This window comes from Sinocyclocheilus grahami, unplaced genomic scaffold, assembly GCF_001515645.1.
Source record: "Sinocyclocheilus grahami isolate Dianchi unplaced genomic scaffold, SAMN03320097.WGS_v1.1 scaffold50.1, whole genome shotgun sequence".
In the NCBI taxonomy this organism is placed as follows: Eukaryota; Metazoa; Chordata; class Actinopteri; order Cypriniformes; family Cyprinidae; genus Sinocyclocheilus; species Sinocyclocheilus grahami.
In genome coordinates, this window is record NW_015505229.1 from 1,226,083 (window position 1) to 1,249,968 (window position 23,886).

At 36.6% G+C, this 23,886-nt stretch overlaps 3 protein-coding genes across 3 annotated transcripts in view; all 3 read left to right on the plus strand.

The window, feature by feature from the left end:
• The first annotated feature begins 616 nt into the window (after positions 1-616).
• LOC107583119 (aminopeptidase N-like) lies at positions 617-7,576 on the plus strand. The gene is made up of 20 exons (XM_016269228.1): positions 617-1,204; positions 1,289-1,431; positions 1,990-2,126; positions 2,275-2,401; positions 2,547-2,701; positions 2,823-2,936; positions 3,040-3,183; positions 3,285-3,350; positions 3,461-3,526; positions 3,615-3,787; positions 4,331-4,407; positions 4,908-5,041; positions 5,162-5,217; positions 5,301-5,448; positions 5,528-5,616; positions 5,709-5,819; positions 6,743-6,910; positions 6,997-7,137; positions 7,235-7,316; positions 7,423-7,576. The coding sequence occupies exons 1-20, from the start codon at positions 627-629 to the stop codon at positions 7,570-7,572; spliced, it is 2,859 nt and encodes a 952-aa protein (XP_016124714.1). The 5' UTR covers positions 617-626; the 3' UTR covers positions 7,573-7,576.
• Positions 7,577-8,613: 1,037 nt separating this feature from the next.
• LOC107583156 (aminopeptidase N) lies at positions 8,614-16,306 on the plus strand. Its single transcript, XM_016269269.1, has 20 exons — positions 8,614-9,154; positions 9,575-9,717; positions 9,966-10,099; positions 10,237-10,363; positions 10,452-10,606; positions 10,690-10,803; positions 12,470-12,613; positions 13,322-13,387; positions 13,474-13,539; positions 13,688-13,860; positions 13,954-14,030; positions 14,141-14,274; positions 14,375-14,430; positions 14,569-14,716; positions 14,849-14,940; positions 15,058-15,168; positions 15,302-15,469; positions 15,553-15,693; positions 15,810-15,891; positions 16,071-16,306. Exons 1-20 carry the CDS (start codon positions 8,625-8,627, stop codon positions 16,221-16,223), a joined length of 2,814 nt encoding a protein of 937 aa, XP_016124755.1. The 5' UTR covers positions 8,614-8,624; the 3' UTR covers positions 16,224-16,306.
• Positions 16,307-16,742: 436 nt separating this feature from the next.
• Positions 16,743-23,886, plus strand: part of LOC107583138 (major histocompatibility complex class I-related gene protein-like) — an 18,074-nt gene continuing 10,930 nt past the window's right edge. The window contains exons 1-4 of the mRNA XM_016269252.1: positions 16,743-16,982; positions 17,228-17,476; positions 17,715-17,993; positions 19,217-19,498. Of these exons, the coding sequence (XP_016124738.1) occupies positions 16,928-16,982; positions 17,228-17,476; positions 17,715-17,993; positions 19,217-19,498 (865 nt within the window). The 5' untranslated portion in view covers positions 16,743-16,927. The remainder of the gene's footprint in view (positions 16,983-17,227; positions 17,477-17,714; positions 17,994-19,216; positions 19,499-23,886) is intronic.

Genomic DNA, 23,886 nt, shown 5'->3' on the forward strand with positions numbered 1-23,886 from the left:
GAATACAATGAGTCTGGAGTGAAGAAGTAAGAAGTTGATTCATCTTGTCAGTTCCTCCTATTCAACAAAAGGCCTTTCATATATAGTTAAATCTCCTTGTTGTTTTTTAGAGTGGTCGCCACAACCCAGATGCAGCCAACAGACGCCAGGAAGGCTTTCCCTTGCTTTGATGAACCTGCAATGAAAGCGGTATTCTACATCACTCTTTACCATGATCCAGCAACCATAGCCCTCTCCAATGGTGTTGTGATAGGTAAATGAACACTTTATTCTGTACAGGAGCAGTGTTGGGGAAGCTAATTTGAAAGTGTAGCTTGCTAAGTTAATCATAATATGAAAAAGTTAAACTACAGTGAAGTTACGGCTTTGAAAAAGTAGTTAGCTATACTAACAGCTACAAACAAAAAGTAGCTACACTGAAGTTACTTAAGGGGACCATGATTACCCTAGTATCAATGACCCTCTGAAACCCTGAGGTTCCAGATGCCCTCTTGTACAGTACACTGGAGCTGTGCTGTGTTAATGGATGAGCCATTAATTCATGTGGGAGGAGAATCTTCCCATGCCTTAAATAAAATGTTGAGCATATGTCAGTTTCACTCCTCTCATCCTGTCATTGCTAAAGCATGGGAAAGGGTTTCCACATCAGTAAAACTGTCGGGATAGTAGGGATTGTGTTAGGCGCTGGAGCGCTAGCCACAATCATCGCTCTCTCGGTGGTCTACTCCCAAGAGAAGTCCAAGAACGAGAATGAGGTTCAACCCCCAGATGCCACAACATCAGCTCCAACAGCTACACCATCCAATGAACCATGGGACCAGTGGCGCCTTCCTCAGACTCTTAGTCCACAAACCTACAATGTCACTCTGTGGCCACGGCTCAAGCCAGATCCAACCGGACTCTACATCTTCACAGGGATGTCCAGCGTGGCCTTCAGATGTGAGGAAAAGACAAACCTCATCCTCATTCACTCTAATAAGCTGAACATGACAAAGCAACCCACCTTGACGGCACTTGGAAGCAAGCCAGCTCCTACCATTGAATCAATTGTGATGCACACAAAAACGCAGTATATGGCAATTCATCTGAAAGATGAATTAGCTGCTGGGGAAAGCTACGAGCTCTACACAGAATTTATAGGCGAGCTTGCAGATGACTTGGGAGGCTTCTACCGAAGTGAATACAATGAGTCTGGAGTGAAGAAGTAAGAAGTTGATTCATCTGGTCAGTTCCTCCTATTCAAGAAAAGGCCTTTCATATATAGTTAAATCTCCTTGTTGTTTTTTAGAGTGGTCGCCACAACCCAGATGCAGCCAACAGACGCCAGGAAGGCTTTCCCTTGCTTTGATGAACCTGCAATGAAAGCGGTATTCTACATCACTCTTTACCATGATCCAGCAACCATAGCCCTCTCCAATGGTGTTGTGATAGGTAAATGAACACTTTATTCTGTACAGGAGCAGTGTTGGGGAAGCTAATTTGAAAGTGTAGCTTGCTAAGTTAATCATAATATGAAAAAGTTAAACTACAGTGAAGTTACGGCTTTGAAAAAGTAGTTAGCTATACTAACAGCTACAAACAAAAAGTAGCTACACTGAAGTTACTTAAGGGGACCATATATCTTTATAATTATAAAATGTAACATAACGGTTATGCATTCATCATTTAATCAGAACCATATTTTGCTAATTCAAAAACAATGAGGGATTTTGCATGAACAAACTCAACTATCTCAATTAGTGTGACTGGTGTGAAATTCAAATTTGAATGGGTAAATTATATTATATAATAAAATTATATGCGAGTTAGAAAGTTTGATTATTCCTTTAGCTTAAAAACAGCAATGTAGTGTTTGGTTGCCCTATACAGCTACTTGTTTGATAAAGTAGTTTACTTCTGATGAACAAGTTTGCATTATTCCTTCAAACTGACTTCAAGAAAATTCAATGTTCAGTGGTTCATCATTCAGTGTCTCTTTTCGACTTTCAGATGAGGTTAACGTCACAGCGGATGGCACTCTTGTAACCAGAACAACATTTGCGCCCACAGAAGTCATGTCGACATATTTGTTGGCATTTATTGTCAGCGATTTCGGCTTCATTGAACAAAACACTGATAAACTGCAGGTAACTTATCTTTTCAGAGGATCTTCAGACAAAATTCCACCAATTTAATAATGAAACCTACTGCCCTAAGCCCTACCTAATTTAGCAAAGATTAGAAAACAACATGTTCATCTACTAAAACACAACATTCTATAATTGATACAAACAGATCCGAATTTTTGCCCGTCAAGAAGCCATAAATGCAGGACAAGGGGAGTATGCACTCAATGTGACTGGACCAATTCTCAAATTCTTTGAGAAATATTACAATGTCCCCTATCCGCTGCCCAAATCAGGTAAGAACCTATGATATGACCTATATTTTATGAGGCAATTAAATCGTTTTATTATCGAAATGACAATTTAAGTAAGATTAGGTGAATGCTTAAAACTTTTAGGCCATTTTTAGAAGTTTTACTCATTCTTCAAAATATTGCACAGATCAAATCGCTCTGCCAGACTTCAACGCTGGTGCAATGGAAAACTGGGGCTTAATCACATACAGAGAGACAGCCTTGCTGTACGATGAAGAAATATCCTCCAATGGAAACAAAGAGAGTATCGTTACTATTATTGCCCATGAACTTGCCCATCAGGTATAATCAGGAGTCCCTTTTTCCAATTTGAACCCTAAATGGGAAATGCTTTCCAGAAGTTACTTCACAACTTTAAAGTTTATAACCCCTGCAAATTACCATCTTCCTCTTTCTTTTTTAGTGGTTTGGAAATCTTGTGACTCTCAGGTGGTGGAATGACCTGTGGCTCAATGAAGGTTTTGCATCTTATGTAGAATATCTTGGAGCAGATGATGCTGAGCCGGATTGGAATGTTGTGAGTGTCTGAAGCCAAAGCCACAGTGATAAACTGTAAATGCTACAAGCTATCACAAAGAGCAGATTAAATCATAACTGACTCTTCTATTTCTATCTCCCAGAAAGATTTGATCGTTCTTAATGATGTGCACCGAGTTTTCGCCATAGATGCATTGGCCTCATCTCACCCCTTGTCGTTTAAAGAAGAGGAGATCCAAAGACCAGAGCAAATCAACGAAGTGTTTGATACGATTTCCTACAGTAAGGTAGTGTGGGAACTGTTTGCTACGTTAACTATAATGTCTAATAATGAAGAACATACAGACTACATGTGGTTTGTCTGGTAATGTAGAGTCTCTTTCTCTAGGGGGCGTCAGTACTTAGGATGTTATCGGATTTTCTGACTGAGACAGTGTTTACCCAAGGCCTCCAGGTAAAAACCCTTTGTACACTATTCCTTGTTGTGCTGTACAATAAAAATTTAACATGCTTTTGCGATGGAGAATGCTTTTGTACATTCACAACTATTTTTTTTTTAAACAGACTTACCTGGACTATTTTAAATTCAGCAACACAGTGTATACAGACCTTTGGCACCATCTTCAACTGGTATGGTGCAATTAAACAATGCTGTTCAGTCATGTCATTATCCAATTTTTTTGCCACAGAAAACATGCTCATATATGAAATGTTATAGGCTGTGAACGGCACCGGCACCAGTCTTCCCAAGTCTGTGCAAGAGATTATGGACCGCTGGGTTCTTCAAATGGGCTTCCCCGTGGTCACTATTAACACTACAACTGGCCAGATCACACAGGAGCACTTCCTCCTGGACCCTGAATCTAAACCAGACAGGACATCAGAATTTAAGTACGTCAAAAAGTATTTTGAAAGAAAAAAAAAAGGTTACTTTTTTTACGGTTTACTAGATACTTTAAAGTCTACTTCATATGAAACTGAAGTAGCGAGAGATCTTTTCTTCCATATTGTGACATACATTTGAGCAAAACAGACAACCGAGAAGAAAAAAAACCCAGGATGAAAGGATGGGGACTTGATTCTGTCAATCAGTTGTTGATTGGATGGAGCAGATTAGCTGAATGTGAGATTGCAGTCGATTATAAGAAATAGGAGGGGTTAAAACAGACTAATTGATTGGAGAACTCCAGCATACATCACCAGAGAGAAGTTTGTAGTTTCACCAGAAGATTGAGCTGACATTCTGATTAAAAATGACAAGATTTTTTTATTAAATATATGCACAGATGAATTGCTCACAATTAGATCAATAATATACATTTATAATGAATTATCTTTACATGCCAACTTATTATATCAATCCTACTTAAGAATGAATCACAAAGTTCTGCTGAAATGTGGAATTACTATATCACAATATGCTTCATTTTTCAGTTATGAGTGGTTTGTACCAATTTCATGGACAAAGAAAGAAGTAGCACAACCCCTATATTGGCTGCTAAAGAAAACTGGTGAGTTTTAAGATGACAGTGACAATAACGATCACAGTTATATTTCCTGTGGAAGAGATAGATCATCCAAAAATTATAATTCTGTCATTACATATTCATGTTATTCCAAATCCTTATGACTTTGTTTCTGATGTTGAACACCAAAAAGTAGAAGTCTAGCAGAATGCTCAAACTGTTCTGTTCCATACAATGACAGTGAATGGAGACTTTTATTTCCAAAAAAGCGAAATAAAAGCAGTCCATACTATTTGTATGCTATATTGCAAATCATCTGAAAGCATATGATATATAACAATGACATAACTATTAGAAAAAAAAGAACATTCTACTAAATTTCTTCATGTTCCACAGAGAAAAGAAAATCATGAGGACAGATTTCTCATGCTTTAGTTAACTTTGCATGTGATTATATTCGCAAATTATCATTCAATGTTAATACAGGACAATACTGTACTTGCTTTAACAAATCCATGTATTTCTGCTCTACATTTCTAATTTAGACCAATTGAACGACATGAAAATAAGTGTTGATGAATGGGTTCTGGCCAACATCAATGTAACAGGATACTACAGGGTTAACTATGATAATGATAACTGGCAACGCCTACTTAATGCACTCCAGAATTCAAGACAGGTAAAAAGAATTACATTTATTAAATTAGACATCATAACATTGTTACTTAGAGCAAGATTTGGATTGTTTTTTGTTCAGCATAATAATCAACAGTAATTGTTTTCATTTGATTTCATTTAGAGCATTCCAGTTATTAACCGGGCGCAGTTAATTGATGATGCTTTTAACTTGGCCAAGTAAGATCTGAACTTCTTTCTTTAAAGTTATTAGTGTGATTTCAGTCAGTCCAAATGCTAAATAGCATCTTTTCCCTTTACAGAGCAGGAATTATTGAAACAACATTGGCTCTAAGAACCACACTTTTCCTAAACTCTGAAACTGAGTACATGCCGTGGGAGGCTGCTCTCGATAACCTGGACTACTTTTACCTAATGTTTGATCGCACAGAGGTGTACGGCCCGATGCAGGTAAGTTTGTCTCTGAATATTTCAGAATGTCAACGCAACTGAGCTTGAATTCTAACATCACATTTTTTCATACCTGCAGACGTACGTTGGAAGACAGGTGCAAGATTTGTTTGATTACTTCACAAGGCTTACAAATTGGGAAGATGTGCCTAAAGGACATACTGACCAGTAAGTCGACATGTAAATATAGAGTAGTGACAATAAATGCTCAGATTGCTCTCAAACATCTATTCATTGTATTCATGTCTTTGTATCTGCAGATACAATCAGATAAATGCACTCAGAGTTGCCTGCAGCACTGGCAATGAAGATTGTAAGACTCTAATCACAGGATGGTTCGAACAGTTGATGGCCAATCCAAATGTCAACCTGTGAGTTTCACTCAGTAGAAATCTTGGAGAGTATGTAATTATGTTTCCTGAGTGCATCATAGTTAAAATGTATATTTATGCAGACTATTTACTTCTTAGTTTTATAAGATTACTATTATTATAAATGTTGCCGATGTTTATAATAATCACAGATATCCTGTTTAATATTATTGGCAATCAGTTTTAGTTTATCCAATTTTATTTCGTCCTTAGGCTTTTAAAGTTGCCCATATTTGGATATTTTTAGTCGCACTTAAAACTGTCTGAATGTCGAGCCCGGTCTCATGAAAATGCGTATAAATAGTATGCCAAATAAAAAGGAAAACTCGTGATATTGATACGCAAAAATGGACTTTGGCGTGCATATGATACGCATGTGTTTGGCGTGCATATAATACGCAGTTTTCATGTACATATGATGACCCCACAACCCTAAACCTACCCATCGCGTAGCATATGCATGCCAAAGTCAATTTTTGCATATCAATACCACGAGTTTTCGTTTTTATTTGGCGTACTATTTATACACACTTTCATGAGATCGGGTTGGAATGTCACTGCATTGGATACAGGATAAATTTCACAAAACAAAAGATTTTAAATAGTATAAAGTATAAAGCAATAAATATGTTACAAAATATTTTAAAATGTAAACCAAAAAGTATTTAGACACATTTTGGCTGCAAACATTATTAGAACATATCTGTAGTGTGATGAATTATACTCAGAAACGTTTTCCGAAACAGTTATTTTGGACGCCTGGTACATTTAAATATTTCATTGATTCATTCACTCACTCTATTTTGTTCCATGAGTCCTTGCAGTTTTTCAGTACTTTTGTAATTTTATAGATTGTAAGCTTATTACCTTAAATTAATAGACTACCATTTAACTGTGATTTTTAAATGTTCTCACTGCTTCAGTATTAAGGCCAACTTGAGGTCCACAGTGTACTGCAGTGCCATTGCAGCAGGTGGTGAGGAGGAGTGGAACTTTGCTTGGGAGATGTTTGAAAATGCTACTATTGCTTCAGAGAAAGACAAGCTGAGAGCTGCAATGGCATGTGCCACTGAGCCCTGGTTACTGAACAGGTGAGCTCACTGCAGGTTAATGCTGACAAATGCATACAGTTCTCATTGTATTTAGCTAAAGACATGTGCTTTGATTTATGTGGTAGGTATCTCAAATACACTTTGGATCCAGAAAAGATTCGCAAACAAGATGCCACCTCTACCATCATCAGCATTGCAAGCAATGTGGTCGGCCAACCGTTGGCCTGGGATTTTGTTAGAGCCAACTGGGAGTACATTTACAAACAGTAAGAACATTTTTTTGTGGCTTATGATTTTATTTGCTTAAAAATGCAGATAGCAGTTTTCTATAACTGCACATCCACTTCTTTTATTCTCCATTAGGTATGGAGGTGGATCTTTCTCTTTCTCCAATCTGATCAATGGCGTCACAAAGAGATTCTCAACTCAATTTGAATTGCAACAGGTATGCGATCTTCCCCAGGACTGCTTAATTTATTTGACTGTCATCTTGTACAGCAGATACTTACATTTGAATGTTTCTTAATCTACTGTCCTGTTTATAAACACAGCTGATACAGTTCAGAGATGACAACACTCACATAGGTTTCGGTTCAGGAACCCTTGCCATTGAACAATCCATCGAGAGGACTAATGCCAACATCAAATGGGTCGAAAAGAACCAAGAAGCAGTCTTAGAATGGTTCAAAAAGCCATCATAACTCTGAATGATGCACATACTGTAGTTTGTTTGCTCTGAGGAGGAGAGGAACACTGGGACATTGTTTTGCTTGGCCTAGATGAGCGTTAAAGGAAATGATTATTTATTATGGATGATGTTCTAAATCCCAATATATTCCAGAGCAGCTTTCTTACCTATGATGATGTACAGTATACAAATATCTCTTTCTTTAAGGCGCGCTTTATAATTGTCTGTTTTCCCTTTTCTTTTTTTGTAAAAAAATAAATTGTATAATGATAAAATAACTTTGTAGAATAAAACAGAACTGAATATGCAAATAGTACAGAACTCTTCTGTATTTATCATTTTGGTATTTTGTCTAATGAAAATAAAAACCTCAATCCATGAAGTAAATTGTATTTTTCAACTTTTGTGCTATAGTACTTTGTGTTATATGTATACTGTAATATGTTACAGTATCCTATGGATGGTAAACAATAACCATTTTTTTGGTAATTCGTTTGTATTAATGCATTCCATTATGCAATCCATTATCATTTTTATATTGTGAATATGTATCTTTAATTACATGTTGTCATTTGAACAACCAGTCAGTAAATAGCCTCGTCTAATTTCATATCAGACAAAAAAAAAACTTGCAGTCATTTGTTAGCGAGTCATAATGTTATGATGTCTGATAATACCTCACAAAGTTTTCCAGATGGTTACCAATGCCGAATATGGCCTAATAAAAACATAAACCGTTCCACTGACTGAAAACATTTTGGATTACATTAGATAATTTCATTGCTGTGATGCCCCTGTGCTTGTTTTTCTGAGCTTTTTCCCACGATGCTCAGCGTCACATTCTACTAAAGATTAATGGCTGCATAAACATGTCAGGGAAGACGCATGCCATAATATATTATCTCAGTGCACCTCAACTTATCAGGTTACCAGATTTTTTCACTGGCTAGTCTCAGTGTTAATGGATGAGCCATTAATCCCTTTGGGAGGAGAGAAGGTGGGAAGAATAAATAAAATGCCATCACGGTTTGGTCTGATCTTTGCTGACCAGTGGTGAAGGGGAACATGTTGAGAATCCATTTTAGTGCAATGTGCGTTGGATGCACTTTCCTGGGGATGGCATCACTGGCCACCATTGTTGGTTTGTGGACCGCTCAACTCCTTCCTTCTACAGAACCTCCTGCTGAGCCCTGGAACGAGCATCGTCTACCAGACACTCTGGTTCCAGACTACTACAACATCACGCTCTGGCCTCGACTCCAGCCAAACATTCACGGCCTCTTTGTATTCACTGGAAATTCCAGCGTGGTCTTCAAATGTCTGAGGGAGACCGACCTCATCCTCATTCACTCCAATAAGCTAAACCTGACCTCAATAGATGGATATCTGGCCAAACTCTCTGCGCTTGGTACCTCAGTAGCGCCCTCAATTCAGAAAACCTGGATGCAGGAGACGACGCAGTACCTTGTCATACAGTTGAAGGGCACGCTGAAAGCTGGAGAGCTCTATGAGCTTTACACAGAGTTTGTGGGAGAACTTGCAGATGACCTGGCAGGGTTCTACCGAAGTGAATATGAGGAGAATGGAGAGAAAAAGTAAGTCCAACTATCATTTTAAAGATATGAACACAGATCTTCAATAAAACCAGTCAGGAACTCTTATGGATGAAATATCAGAGCTAACAAGATCAGCATCAAGGCTATTGCAGTTGGCAGGTCACATGTTTGTTTGATAAGTCTCTTGGCAGCTTTATGCCTGTTTAACCTTTGTACCACCATATAAACATGGAATATTACTTAGTGGATCCATAAAGCATTTTTTATGTGTGTGTTTGGGCATTACATAATATCCACAAGATTTTTCAATCATCATGTAAACGTTGGTTGGACAGAGAAAATACATACTGTTTCCCAAAATGGCATACTAATAACCCAGCGCTTATTTTATGGTCTGTACCTACCGTTGGTGTTACGAGCACTATATCTTTGTGATATAACAATAATTACTTCCTCCAGGATAGTAGCCACCAGCCAGATGCATCCCACACATGCTCGCAAGACCTTTCCATGTTTCGATGAGCCTGCAATGAGAGCGGTTTTCTACATCACTCTCATTCATGACAGAGGAACCGTGGCCCTCTCGAATGGAATGGAAATCGGTCAGTTCTACCAATAACAGTTTCTTTTCACACATGCCGACTATTTTAAGTAAGGTAATGTGAACTAGAAAATTGATTTCTATAAATAGGGGTCTCTAGAGCATCTGTATAAAAATTTCAGACAAAAACGAAAATAAAAAGTTTTAAATCTCTGCCTGCTTTCTAAAGACATGTTGGAAATCATCAGATAGATAGATAGATAGATAGATAAAATAAAATTTAATTTACTGCTTGTTTTCCTCATTCAGAGAAAGTTGACACTGTTCTTGATGGACAACCTGTTACGATGACAACATTTGAACCCACAAAGAACATGTCCTCCTATCTATTGGCACTGGTTGTCAGTGACTATACAAATGTTACATCAGCGAATGACACCTTGGTACGACCATTATTCGTCTTTCATGAGCTGTACAGCTGTTTTAAAAGATAAAAATCTCACATTTATTGACCACAAAGTGTGCCTTACAGCATATATACTCATGGTGCATATGACTAAATTATGTTTGCTCTGAACAGATACGAATATGGGCCCGTAAGAAAGCCATCGAGGACGGCCATGGTGATTATGCCCTGAATAAAACTGGGCCAATCCTCAAGTTTTTTGAAAACTATTACAGTGTACCATATCCACTCTCAAAATCAGGTGTGTTTAAACATCTAAATCATCTCTTGAAGAATATTGTCTGGGGTAAAAAATAATATACAAGCATTTTTAATTCTCTACCTTGAAGACCAGATTGCCCTGCCTGATTTTTACTTTGGGGCGATGGAGAATTGGGGTCTGGTGACGTACAGGGAGACAAACCTTCTATATGATCCAGTCATCTCCTCTAATGCAAACAAAGAGAGAACGGCCACAATTATAGCCCATGAACTGGCACACATGGTACTCGCATTTATAAAAATATGATATATAACTATAAGATGTGTAAAATAATAATATTATGACTTGTTTGTGTTCTTGGTCAGTGGTTTGGCAACCTTGTGACTCTAAAGTGGTGGAATGAAGTTTGGTTAAATGAAGGTTTCGCGTCTTATGTATCATATCTTGGTGCAGACTTTGCTGAACCATCGTGGAACGTGGTGAGTGTTCACAAACTAATGAACTTTTAATGGACTTACTGCACCTGCCAATGGTTGGTCAACTAAAACAACATTTACCAGTCATAAACTTTTATTTACATCATTTATTTACATTTAAAGTGTACTTCCTATTATTCCATTAAACTAATTTCATGTTCATAGGACAAAACAGGCGTTTAGCCGTTAAAGGGTCAGTCCACCCCAAAATGAAAATTATGTCATTAATTACTCACCCTCATGTCGTTCCAAACCCGTAAGACCTCCGTTCATCTTCGGAACACAAATTAAGATAATTTTGATGGAATGTGAGAGCTCTCTGACCCTCCCATAGACAGCAACGCAACTGAAATGTTCCCAGACAGCAACATAGCAAGGACATCGGTTCAAAAAACCTAGGTGACGTAAGCAACGCCAGGATTTTTTTATTAATTAATTAATTAATTTTATTGTTAACTATTAGTGTGGAGACAAGTCACAAAAATGAAGATGTGTTGAGTTAAATCACCATGGGCCACATTTCTGCGAAGGTAACGAATGTGTTTGCTTCAAATATTTTAAGGGTTAGTTCACCCCAAAATGAAAATTCTGTCATTAATTACTCACCCTCATGTCGTTCCAAACCCGTAAGACCTTCGTTCATCTTCGGAACATAAATTAAGATAATTTTGATGGAATCAGAGAGCTCTCTGTCCCTCCATAGACAGCAACGCAACTGAAATGTTCCCAGACAGAAACGTAGCAAGGACATCGGTAAAACAGTCCATGTGACATCAGTGGCTCAACTATAATTTTGCGAAGCTACGAGAATACTTTTTGTGTGCAAAGAAAACAAAAATGATGACTTTATTCAACAATTCTTCTCCCCTGAGTTACTGTCTTCTGCCATTTTGGAGAGTATGACAACGCATACGCACGCTTTACCCTAAGTGTAAACAACACTGATTACGCCGATTACGTTCATGTGCATGCTTTCCCCTCTAACCTAAACAACGCAGATTACGTTCTTGGGTACTCTCCAAAATGGCAGAAGACAGTAACTCAGGGGAGAAGAATTGTTGAATAAAGTCATCATTTTTGTTTTCTTTGCACACAAAAAGTATTCTCGTAGCTTCGCAAAATTGAAGTTGAGCCACTGATGTCACATGGACTGTTTTAACGATGTCCTTGCTACGTTTCTGTCTGGGAAAATTTCAGTTGCATTGCTGTCTATGTAGGGTCAGAGAGCTCTCAGATTCCATCAAAATTATCTTAATTTGTGTTCCGAAGATGAACGAAGGTCTTACGGGTTTTGAACGACATGAGGGTGAGTAATTAATGACAGGATTTTCATTTTGGGGTGAACTAACCCTTTAAATATTTGAAGCAAACACGTTCGTTACCTTCGCAGAAATGCGGCCCACGGAGATTTAACTCCACACATCTTTGTTTTTGTGACTTGTCTCCACACTAATAGTTAACAATAAAATAAATAAAGAAATTAATTAAAAAATCCTGGCGTCGCTTAAGTCACCTATAGGTTTTTTTAAATAATAGTAATAATATAGAAAAAAATATTAATCATAAGAATTCAACGTTGTATGTATTAGAAAAGATTTAGGAAAAAAAACAACAACATTTAATTGCACTCTATCGTATTTATGATCTTTCTCCCTTATTGCTCTCACAGAAAGACTTGATCATCCTTAAAGACGTACACCGTGTTTTTGCTGTGGATGCTCTGGCCTCCTCCCATCCCCTGTCTTCGAATGAGGAAGATATTATAAAACCAGAGCAGATCACTGAGCAGTTTGATACAGTCTCCTACAGCAAGGTGCTGTACGTTTGATAGCCTTCACTTTGAAATACATTGATCATTACTAGTATCAAACTCTTTTTCTTAATTTGTGTTCCGAAGATGAACGAAGGTCTTACGGGTTTTGAACGACATGACGGTGAGTAATTAATGACAGGATTTTCATTTTGGGGTGAACTAACCCTTTAAATATTTGAAGCAAACACGTTCGTTACCTTCGCAGAAATGCGGCCCACGGAGATTTAACTCCACACATCTTTGTTTTTGTGACTTGTCTCCACACTAATAGTTAACAATAAAATAAATAAAGAAATTAATAAAAAAATCCTGGCGTCGCTTAAGTCACCTATAGGTTTTTTTAAATAATAGTAATAATATAGAAAAAAATATTAATCATAAGAATTCAACGTTGTATGTATTAGAAAAGATTTAGGAAAAAAAACAACAACATTTAATTGCACTCTATCGTATTTATTATCTTTCTCCCTTATTGCTCTCACAGAAAGACTTGATCATCCTTAAAGACGTACACCGTGTTTTTGCTGTGGATGCTCTGGCCTCCTCCCATCCCCTGTCTTCGAATGAGGAAGATATTATAAAACCAGAGCAGATCACTGAGCAGTTTGATACAGTCTCCTACAGCAAGGTGCTGTACGTTTGATAGCCTTCACTTTGAAATACATTGATCATTACTAGTATCAAACTCTTTTCTCTGGTAACCTTTAGGGGGCGTCGGTGTTGAGAATGCTGTCAGACTTCCTTACCGAGCCTGTGTTCGTGCAAGGCCTAAATGTGAGCAAATTACAATACAGTTACTTTACACCATATAAATACATGTTTTGAATCTGCTATATTTCTGCTATTTTTCTCCCTAAAAGACATATCTCACCATGTTCGCCTATCAAAATACAGTCGGTGAGGACCTGTGGAATCACCTTCAAACTGTGAGTTGCATCAGAAATCAAAACCTGTAATCTCATACTAATAATTAGCAAGTCAATTATTTGATATTTACTACCAATGACTAAATCCAAACTAACTCAAAAAGTTTGTCAGTACTGTCGATTAATCACTCTCATTTACCACCTCTAGGCTGTTGATAAGACTGGAACAGTTCTTCCCTTAAGTGTCAAAGAGATCATGGACCGCTGGGTTCTTCAAATGGGCTTCCCGGTGGTCACAGTCAACACTACGACAGGCCATGTCTCTCAGATGCACTTCCTTCTGGATCCTGAGTCTTCATTACAGAGGCAGTCTCCATTCAAGTAGGTCTAAATTCATCTCTAAAGCTACCTGAGCAGGTTGTGTTGTTTTTAGATGTTTTCTTTAGTGTTATGTCTATTTTTCTGATTTTATAGTTATGAATGGATTGTACCCATCAACTGGATGAAGGCAGAGGTGGAACAGTCACGCTTTTGGCTCACAGAAAAAACTGGTATGAACACAACGGTGTCGTTTGTTCCTATAACTGGGACAAGCTCATCATTTTGATGTATACATTTTTATGTAATAAATAGGTTAACATGATTGTCTTTTCATATGCAGCTTTTCACTCTGATATGAAGGCAACTGGAAATGAGTGGGTGCTGGTGAATCTGAACATCACTGGATATTACAGAGTGAACTATGACACTGAGAACTGGGAGCGTCTCCTGAATCAACTGACAGAGAACCATGAGGTAAAGACACAGACATGTGATTGAAATCACAGACCCAGTTTTAATTAATCAGGAAAATAATGACACCACAATTATCGCTTTTTGGTTTATTTTTTTGAAGGCCGTCCCAGTCATCAACAGAGCTCAGATAGTGGATGATGCATTTAACCTTGCGAGGTAAAAAGACATAAAGAGAATTGGGGTACAGTTTATTTAGATGTGAACTATAATATGATATAATAATATGTATATTTTATTTGTGCAAGCACATTTGAATTAAATCAGTTGCATACTTAATTATCATTCTTTTTCAAGGGCAAAGATAATTCCGGTCACTTTAGCCCTAAAAACTACAAAGTACTTATCTGAAGAAAGAGAATACATGCCATGGCAGTCTGCACTGAACAACCTGGATTATTTTTACCTTATGTTTACACAAACTGATGTCTATGAACTTTTACAGGTCTGTTCTAATACTTCTTATATATATTAGCATTTGAAACCTATAAACGTATTTTTCCTTGAATATATGCATGTTGATTTCAGAGTAGTAGTAATATGAATTTAGCAGTTTTTGTTGTTATTGTTGTTGTAGAATTACACCAGGAAGCAGGTGACCCCCCTTTTTGAACATTTTAAGACTATTACCGAAGATTGGTTGCATGTGCCCACTGGCCATACAGACCAGTAAGTGATACATAACTCAATAAGGACATCTCAAAATTTTGTTCCAATGAACTTATCTTCTTTATTGGGGTACGTCATAAATAATTGGCATGTATTCATATAATTTTCCTTGTGTAGGTACAATCAAGTTAATGCCATTAGATTTGCCTGCAGCACTGGTGTAGATGAGTGTCAAAATCTCACTACAGGCTGGTACAGACAGTGGATGGACCAATCAAACCACAACCCGTGAGTTTACCCATGCATTAGAGCACTCAGTATTTCGGTCTTCTAGTCAAGCAATCCAATGTTGTACGGCAGGAAAAAAAAAATCTGGTTGTCCACATTATTACATAAATCTAATTCAGATCTCTTTTTCCAGAATTCACCCCAACTTAAGGTCTACAGTGTACTGTAGTGCTATTGCCTCAGGTGGAGCTGACGAGTGGGACTTTGGATGGCAAATGTTTAAGACCGCCACCATCGGAATAGAAGCTGATAAACTCATGTCAGCCCTGGCTTGTGCAAAAGATTCCACACTTTTAGAAAGGTTTGAAATATATTGTTCTTTGGGAACATATAGAAACTTTTTAAAGGAATAACATTTTTTTATTATTATTGTCATAAATATAGGTACCTTGGATACACGCTTGACGCATCAATGATCCGTAAACAGGACGCTACATCTGTCATTGTGTATATTGCCAGCAACCCAGACGGTCAGACATTGGCTTGGGATTTTGTCAGGAAGAACTGGGTGTATATGTTCACAGAGTAAGCTTTATGAACAACACAAATGCTCATATACAAGATCACTGCAAAGTTTGTCCTTTTTAATGAATTGAAATAAATGCAGTAATGTGATGAACAGAATGCATTTGTGTCCTTAGGTATGGTGTGGGGTCTTTTAACTTTGCCAGCCTTATAAGTGGCATAACCAAAACATTTTCAACTGAATCAGAACTTGAGCAGGTGTGTATTTTCTATAGGTACATAATTAAAACAGTAACATTGTAAGAATTGAATTCATCACCTGAACTCATGTGAAACTGCTAAACAGGTTGAACAGGTTACTTGTCTAATTAATTTATGTTTTGTTTTTTGTCCCCCCCCCCTCCCCCTCCCCCTCGTATCTCTCAACATGTGAAAAGCTTCTGCAGTTTAAGAGTGACAATGCAGAGATCGGCTTTGGATCAGGGACAGCAGCTCTGGAACAGGCCATCGAGAAGACAAAAGCCAATATAAAATGGGTGGCTGAAAACCAGAGAGAAATCACAGACTGGCTGATGGCAGAATCTGCTTAAAAACCACAAAGACAAAACAAATTATGCTAGTCTCCTTTGTGTATATGTGTAATGATAAAAACATTTTTGCATAGCATAACCAGGTGGACAGTGTATATAAAGAAAAAAACTTTTAAAGTATTTGAATGTTTATCAAGTTAATTTTGATTGCTATATTTGGATTTGTTCTGTAATCAAATAAATACTCTGATGAACCACAAAACAATGATCATACTGCACTCTACTCTTCTGTTGTATCATATGAAAATAAACTTAAAATCGAAAATACTTTTGTCAGGAACCGAAACATATGATCAAATTGCTGACATCATATAGGCCATATATACTACTAAACTATTTATTATTATTATTATTTTGCTTAAATGTAGGACGTTACATTCTCTGTAATCTTTGTAGTATTTGTAGAAAATTTGACGGTATTGTAAAATAATAGTATTGTCAATCGTTACTGTGTTAACAGTTTGTACAGTAGAATAATGACAGAGGCGCAGAGCATAAGCAAATTGTACGCTTAAAAGGAATGGAACGCGGAAAACAATGCATCCTGATATTTTTTAGAGAAGACATTCAAGATTTTTTTTCTTTCGAAATCGAGAGCAACCGCCGGTAAACAAAGTATAACTTGTTACCTTTTAAAAGATACTAGATGAATAATGTGCAGATCATTTTCAATAACATGAGGGGACTGAAAGAATGCAGGGCAAATGGATAGAATCATCGTGTTATTTGCACTTTTACCTCTAACATCTGCTTCAAACGGTAAGTTCCAAAAAGATTAGATCGCCAAAATGTATTGCTGTTCAATGAATTCAGTTCGAGATTATTATAAAGGCTGTCGCATGGTATCTCCTTACCGATCTTCATAATAGTGCATTGCATAAAACTGAAAGTCATTGTCAAGTTATTCAATCAAGACCCATGTATTCTCAGTATTCTCGGTATACTAGATGGACAAATAGTTAGAAAACAACCACTCATTAAAAAACAATCGTTTTGTTTTTCAGCTCATCACTCTTTGTCGTTGTTTTCAACTTATATTCAAGGAGAAACACAATTTCCTAAATTTAGTTACATAACAACTCTGGATGACATCACAGTTGGATACTATAATTCAGAGACTTATTTTCCAAAAGGGAATACCACGAACGAGGATGATGTGATTGATTCAGATTACATAAAGGGTATAAGTGACTATATGTATAACTCCTTCGTGAGACGATCTGCACTGTTAAGGCAACACAACCAAAATGACAGTAAGTATGCAGGCCAATGATGTGATGGTATTTTTTTGTCCTCGTGTATTGATCTAATTATACATAGCTATACAGTCGCTATGATGAGAATATTTTCAATGACTTAAAATTGATTTTGATATTTTTTAGAGGAATAAAGTAAAAAAAAAAATGTGTCAGGGTGATACAGAGAGTTAATTTTGCCTGCGTGATGAGGGAGATCAGTCCAACACAATCCTCTCCCTAATTTTCCTCACAGGTCTTGATGTTTATCAGACACTGGTTGTCTGTGAGCTGCTGGAACTTGACAAGCCTGGAAAGATGCTTACTAAAGATGCCGCCGGAGGCTGCACCACAGATGAGCTGTGTTACTTTAACAACCACTTTACTTATACTGTGACTGTAAATATTACACAAGAAGTGCTCAAACCCCACCTGGAAGAATTCAAGCAGAAATATGAAAAATTCTATCACAAAGTTTGTATAGATACTCTCAGGAATTACCTCAAAAAGAGAGAAAATGAAATAAATAGAAAGGGTAATTACTTAAGACCACTTCTTACAACAAACATTTTAGCTGCTGCAAATTGTGTTATAAGCAGGGACGGATTAACAGGCACGTGCCCAGGGCACTAGACCAGAGGGGGGCCCAGCCGAAATACTGCTCCTCCAGGAACGCGATTTCAACCGTGCCCCCTCAGGATTTTAAGCAAAGTGGATTTTGAATGCAGCTTCCAAAAGACAAAAAATGGCAGAATAATATATTTTTTATATTTGATACGATCACACCATTGTCATTAGAATGTTCAGTGTAACACATCAGCTGCCAAATTCCAATCTGCATTCACGTTTTAGCTGGTGCGGAGCCAGACGCGCATTATAACCAATCACATACGATTCTGTTGAGCTTATGAATTCAATGGCCAATCAGAGGCGTTCAGATGAGTCATCGCTGAAAAGCCCTTGTTTTGTTTAGTGCGCGCGCTCGCTGACGCTGACTGAATTCTGCTCTCTGGCGAACTGGCGACGTGTGTACGATGTAAGTAAGAGATTCATTTCACAGTGTAAATAGCTTCAGCGATTATAACGGGAGTTTTTGAGCGTGCTTGAACTCTGGCTTGACTAAAGTCAATGATAATGTTCTTTGATAATGCAAATATTCTTTGCTCTCTTTATGGACAATTAAAGTGTTAATTAGTAACTTACAATGTTTTTATTACATTTTTGTTAAATACAAAGTCAGTCGTATTAAAAATATTTTAGGACGTGACACCCATATCTGGTACAAGTTAAAAGACGGGTTTTATGCATAGGCTAGTTAATAGATTACACTAATATTAGGCTACTTTTCCCATAGCCCATTATAGATCAACTAACATGATCTATAAAGGTGCAAAATGTATTTATTTATATTTGAGAATCGTGATATTTTATCACGTAGTTAACATGTTTGGGAACATTTCAAATTAAAAAGGAACGCAATTTCAACCGAGGGGGGCCTTTAATCGGTCCATGCCCAGGGTGCTGCTGCGTTATAATCCGTCCCTGGTTAAAAGTACCAGTTGTTTTTAATGTTTGTTTCTGTTTTGAATATGACCAAGGATGTGTGTTATTAAAATATATCTGACATTATACCTGGCATTATACTTAAGTCTAAATTGTTATTTCCTGAGTGCCATAATTTTAACACTAATGTTAAATTGTATCAGTTATGATATAAAAGAGTTTCATATTCATGATTTTTATTATTTTTTTTTGCAGAGAAACCCAGAGTCAGATTCATCCAGAAAGCAAACTCAGATTCTGGAGGGATTCGTTTGAGTTGTTTGGCAACAGGATTTTACCCTCGTCACATCAACATGACCCTGTTCAGAGATGGGCAGCCTGTAGCTGATCATGAGATCACTGGAGGAGATCTGCTACCCAATGCTGACGGGACGTACCAGATGAGGAAGAGTCTGGAGATCAGTGCTGCAGACAAACACAAATACACCTGCTCTGTCACGCACCTCAGTCTGGACAACAAACTGGACGTCACTTTGGGTAATGAGCTCTTACAAATACAGAAAGGATCTGATAAAGTTTTAATGATCTTAATCTAAATTCTTCCTTTTTTAGAAGATGCACCTTCCAGATATCACATAGGTGTTCTGCTATCTGGTGTTGCTGTCCTGCTGTTGTTATGTGTGATTTTGTCAATAGCAATTTGCATGACAAGTCGAGCAGAAAGACAGAGAGGTAGGCCTAATTTAATGTTCTGGTATGTGTTTCTTTGAGGTTACTTCGAGATTTCGATTGAATTTTTACAAGATCACTTTGTGTATAATGGCCTATGCTTTGTTTGTATTAGTCACATTTGCTAAATGTCTGCATGTAGTTTCCTGGAGCATGATAAAATGAAAATACACCAGTTTGATACAAATTAACATTACTGTAGCATCCTCATAATGGAATAACAGCTATGCAGATTAGTGTCTTATATGTTAAATAACATTTATGTCCATGTACAGATGCTGAAGGTGTTTTGTAATCTTCTGAAGACATCCATCCTATTTGCAATGAGATCAAACCATCACATCTTCTGGATTTAAGATACATCTGAGCTGTTGCAATATTTGCTTTTGACAGGCTGTGAGATTTCCAGTTGAGATTTACTTACTCATTTAGAATAACAGCGAATTAACAGCTTACTCTGTTTATCCCTTAAAGTCTAAATGTGTAATGTTTTTACGAGGAGTTCAAATTAATTTATTTATAGACAGGGGTGTTGTCAAGAGGGTTTATTCTAGCGGTTTATGGTGGATTTATGTTCTTTATTGTTACTGTATTGCTGGGTCTGATTTTGTGCATTCTGTCATTGATCCTGCTTGCTGTTTTTGTATTGGAGGTTTTTTTGGGGGGGGAATCACCCATGTCTGTCTGGCTATACAGTATGTCTGACTGTGTCATAGTTTTATTGTATGTTCTGCTCATTACATTTTTTATTGGTTGCTTGTAACAAGGCTATTGATAAGAGCGGTACTGAGAGAGCTAAAAAGATATTGGTGTTTTGTTTAATGCTTCGTTTAGTTATTGTAACATTTGAGGTGCTAATCAATCGATCAATTTAATCAATTTATCAGTTTAAAAGTGAGCAATCAGAGATCATGCTGTCCCAAAACAAAACCTGTTTGCACATTTATCCATCTGAATTGAAAGTATGTGGTGACATACAATAGTTGCCCGATTGAGTACACTCTTAAAAATAAAGGTGCTTCAAAAGGTTCTTCAAGCAATGCCATAGAAGAACCATTTTTGGTTCCACAAAGAACCATTCAGTCAAAGGTTCTTTAAAGAACCATTTCTTTCTTACCTTTTTGTAATCTGAAGAACCTTTTTTCGACACAAAGATCCTTTTGTGAAACAGAAAGGTTCTTCAGATGTTAAAGGTTCTTTATGGAACCATTTAGACATAAAGCTTCTTCTATGGCATCGTGAAGCACCTTTATTTTTAAGAGTGTAGGCTATTACAAGTCAATATTAAGAATTACAATTCGTGGTTTACTGATGTTCATGTTAGTGTAGTATGGAACACTTCACAAAACATTAACAAAAAGTAATAGTTGAACTGCTATAGTTTATAAAAAGAGGGTCTGTATATATTTTCTAAAAAAGCATCATATGGTGGATATATGGTAATAATAATACCATATATGTTTGAAGTGACAGAGACTATGCTGATGTTGAGTAATCCATGCTGCTGCTATCTGAACTGAATGCGTGTAGTGGCATCTAGTGGTCTGATTCAAAGAATGTTTGACTTATTTAGGAAATAAGCATTAAAATATAAATGTGCACTTATTTGTGTTGTATTGAGCACTTCATAGATTTTTTTTCACCAAAGAAGTGATTCCAGTGACCCAATGGATGCCAAAGGGCCCCATGGGAAAAATGTAGGAGCTAAAGGGGTGTTAAGTTCAGTTCACTTATCGTTGCATTAATGTCCTTTTGACTCCAAACCTTTGAGAGTTGAGAATACAGAGTTTGTTTTTTCTGCCATTACTGCAGCACACATTGCACTGAAAACTGCAGCCAGTATGGACATATTTATTTTCACTATCACCATTGTACTTCCAGTGGTTGGGCCAAAAGGTAATTGTTGTGGAATCATAAGAACTTCTTGTTTATACCATGCTTGTTGACTCATTGCCTGTTACTTGCATGCACATTTATGGATAGCGACTTACAGTACATCGCATTCACGTATCAGTTCATACATTTTCTGGGAATCCCACCAACGACCTCAGTTTTTCTTCTTTAAAGTTATAATAAGGACACTGTGTTATATTTATATGTTCACCATTAGAAATACATTTTGTATTGCAGCTAGTAGTGATGATGAAAATAACCGAAAAACAAATAAATGAAAATAATAATAATGAAGAATATTCAGAAAACCTGAATGTGATAGTCACAAATATTGCAATAGGCTATTTTAAGGAGTAAATAGAATGTTAGAAATGGAGAGCCTTTTAAAATGAAAAGTAATCTGCAAATTATTTTAAACTGTCACATTGCCTGCAGAATACAGTTCTCACTTAAAATCTAGCTTATAGCTGTCTCTTGCCTGAAATGCTGGTGTCAATACTGTGCAATGTACTCTGCAATACCAAGACATTTTGATTCTACATATACTGTATATGTAGAATCGAGAGAGAGAGATATATATATATATATATATATGTAGAATATATATATTTGTTATTCTACACACACACACACACACACACAGGTTTGTTTTTGTGAAAAGTCCACACACCTCAGTCTGGACAACAAACTGGACATTGAGTTGGGTAAGGATTTAAAATGATAAAATATCCCATTATCCCTGAGTTTCTAATCTGTTTTTGACCTTTTAAACTCGTTTGTTTCAGAATTTGACCCTGGTGAACCATTTAAATCAGTGATTACTTCAGTGCTGATAGTTTTGGCTCTGGTGTTGGTGTTTGGGACACTGGTGTTGGTGTCTGGAATCATCATATGTAAATGCAGAAGGAGACGAGCAGGTAGTACAAGAACTGAAGTGAATGGTAAATCATCCAGTGATACTTTTATTTATAATACAATCTTTAATTGCCATTAATAATTCTATTTTTTATTTTCTTTCATGTTATAGCTTCCTTAAAGAGTGATTATTCTGCTGCTTCTAGTGAGTACATTCACTTTTGCTAATGCCTTTTGTTTACGATTCTGGAAAAATACAGTGATTGAATCTTAGTTTTATTTTCTTCTAAATCAATGAATCAATTATTTTCCAGCATCTGAAGAAAACATGAACCCAGCATCTTGAAGTTTATGTCAATTCTATGAAGCTACTTTTTGTTTTCCTTTTTTTATTTTACTGTAGATTAATACAAATGTTCAAAGTTTTGTGCAGTCATCATTAATATTTTTTTATGCCTTAAATTTTATGTAGAATTGTTTTTGTTCTTAAATGTTAACAGTTAACATTACAAAAGTATTTGTATGTGCACACAGCAGCATTTCTTTCTTTCACTACTCAAAAATACTTTGGACTTGAAACCAAAGATTAATTGAGATTATAAATGAGTATTTGTAAGCAACTCAAAATGAGGAAAGTACAAACATTAGCCATTAATTAGTATTGACACAGTAGCATCTGAATAGAACAGTGTAAACTTAAACTTGTTTGACTTGTTACAAAACTTGTTATTGGACACATCGACTAAATGTGGCTGTAGAGAACATGTTTTTTTATTGCTTGATAACAACATGACTTTTACTTCTTTTTTTCTGAGTGTGCTGTCATTACCAACATTTGTTTTGATGGGTGGGCTTTCATAGGATTAGCCTTTAAATCAGGTACAGTACAGGTTTTGTGTATATTAATTTGTACACATGCTTATTTATATATGAAATGTTAATATTGTTTTAGTTTTGTTCTTTCTTTTTTTAAAATACTGTTTCTCTCAGTTTCTCACTCTTTGTGGTTTCTTGCTTACTTACTTACATTCAAGGAGAGACACCATTCCCTGCATTTAGTGTCATGTTTGCTGGATGACATTAAAGTTGAATACTATAATTTTGCCTAATAGTGACGGGAGGTACCAGATGAGGAAGATTTTGTTTTTTGAAGAGATTTTAGTTTTGCATTAACTTACATGAGTACACAATTCATATACTATAATTCACTGGGTAAGACCTAAACAGTATGTTTCACATGCCACTCACTACAATTATTATTCATTTCATCGTTGGGGTTTTTATACCGTAATGCCTGTGTATATTATCATTCAATGTCATACATTTTACTATTGTAATATTGTATTATTATTGTAATATAAAAAACGAAGAAAAAAAAAAGTTTGAAGCACTGGTGTAGATGGGTGTCAAAATCTCACTACAGGCTGGTACAGACAGTGGATGGACCA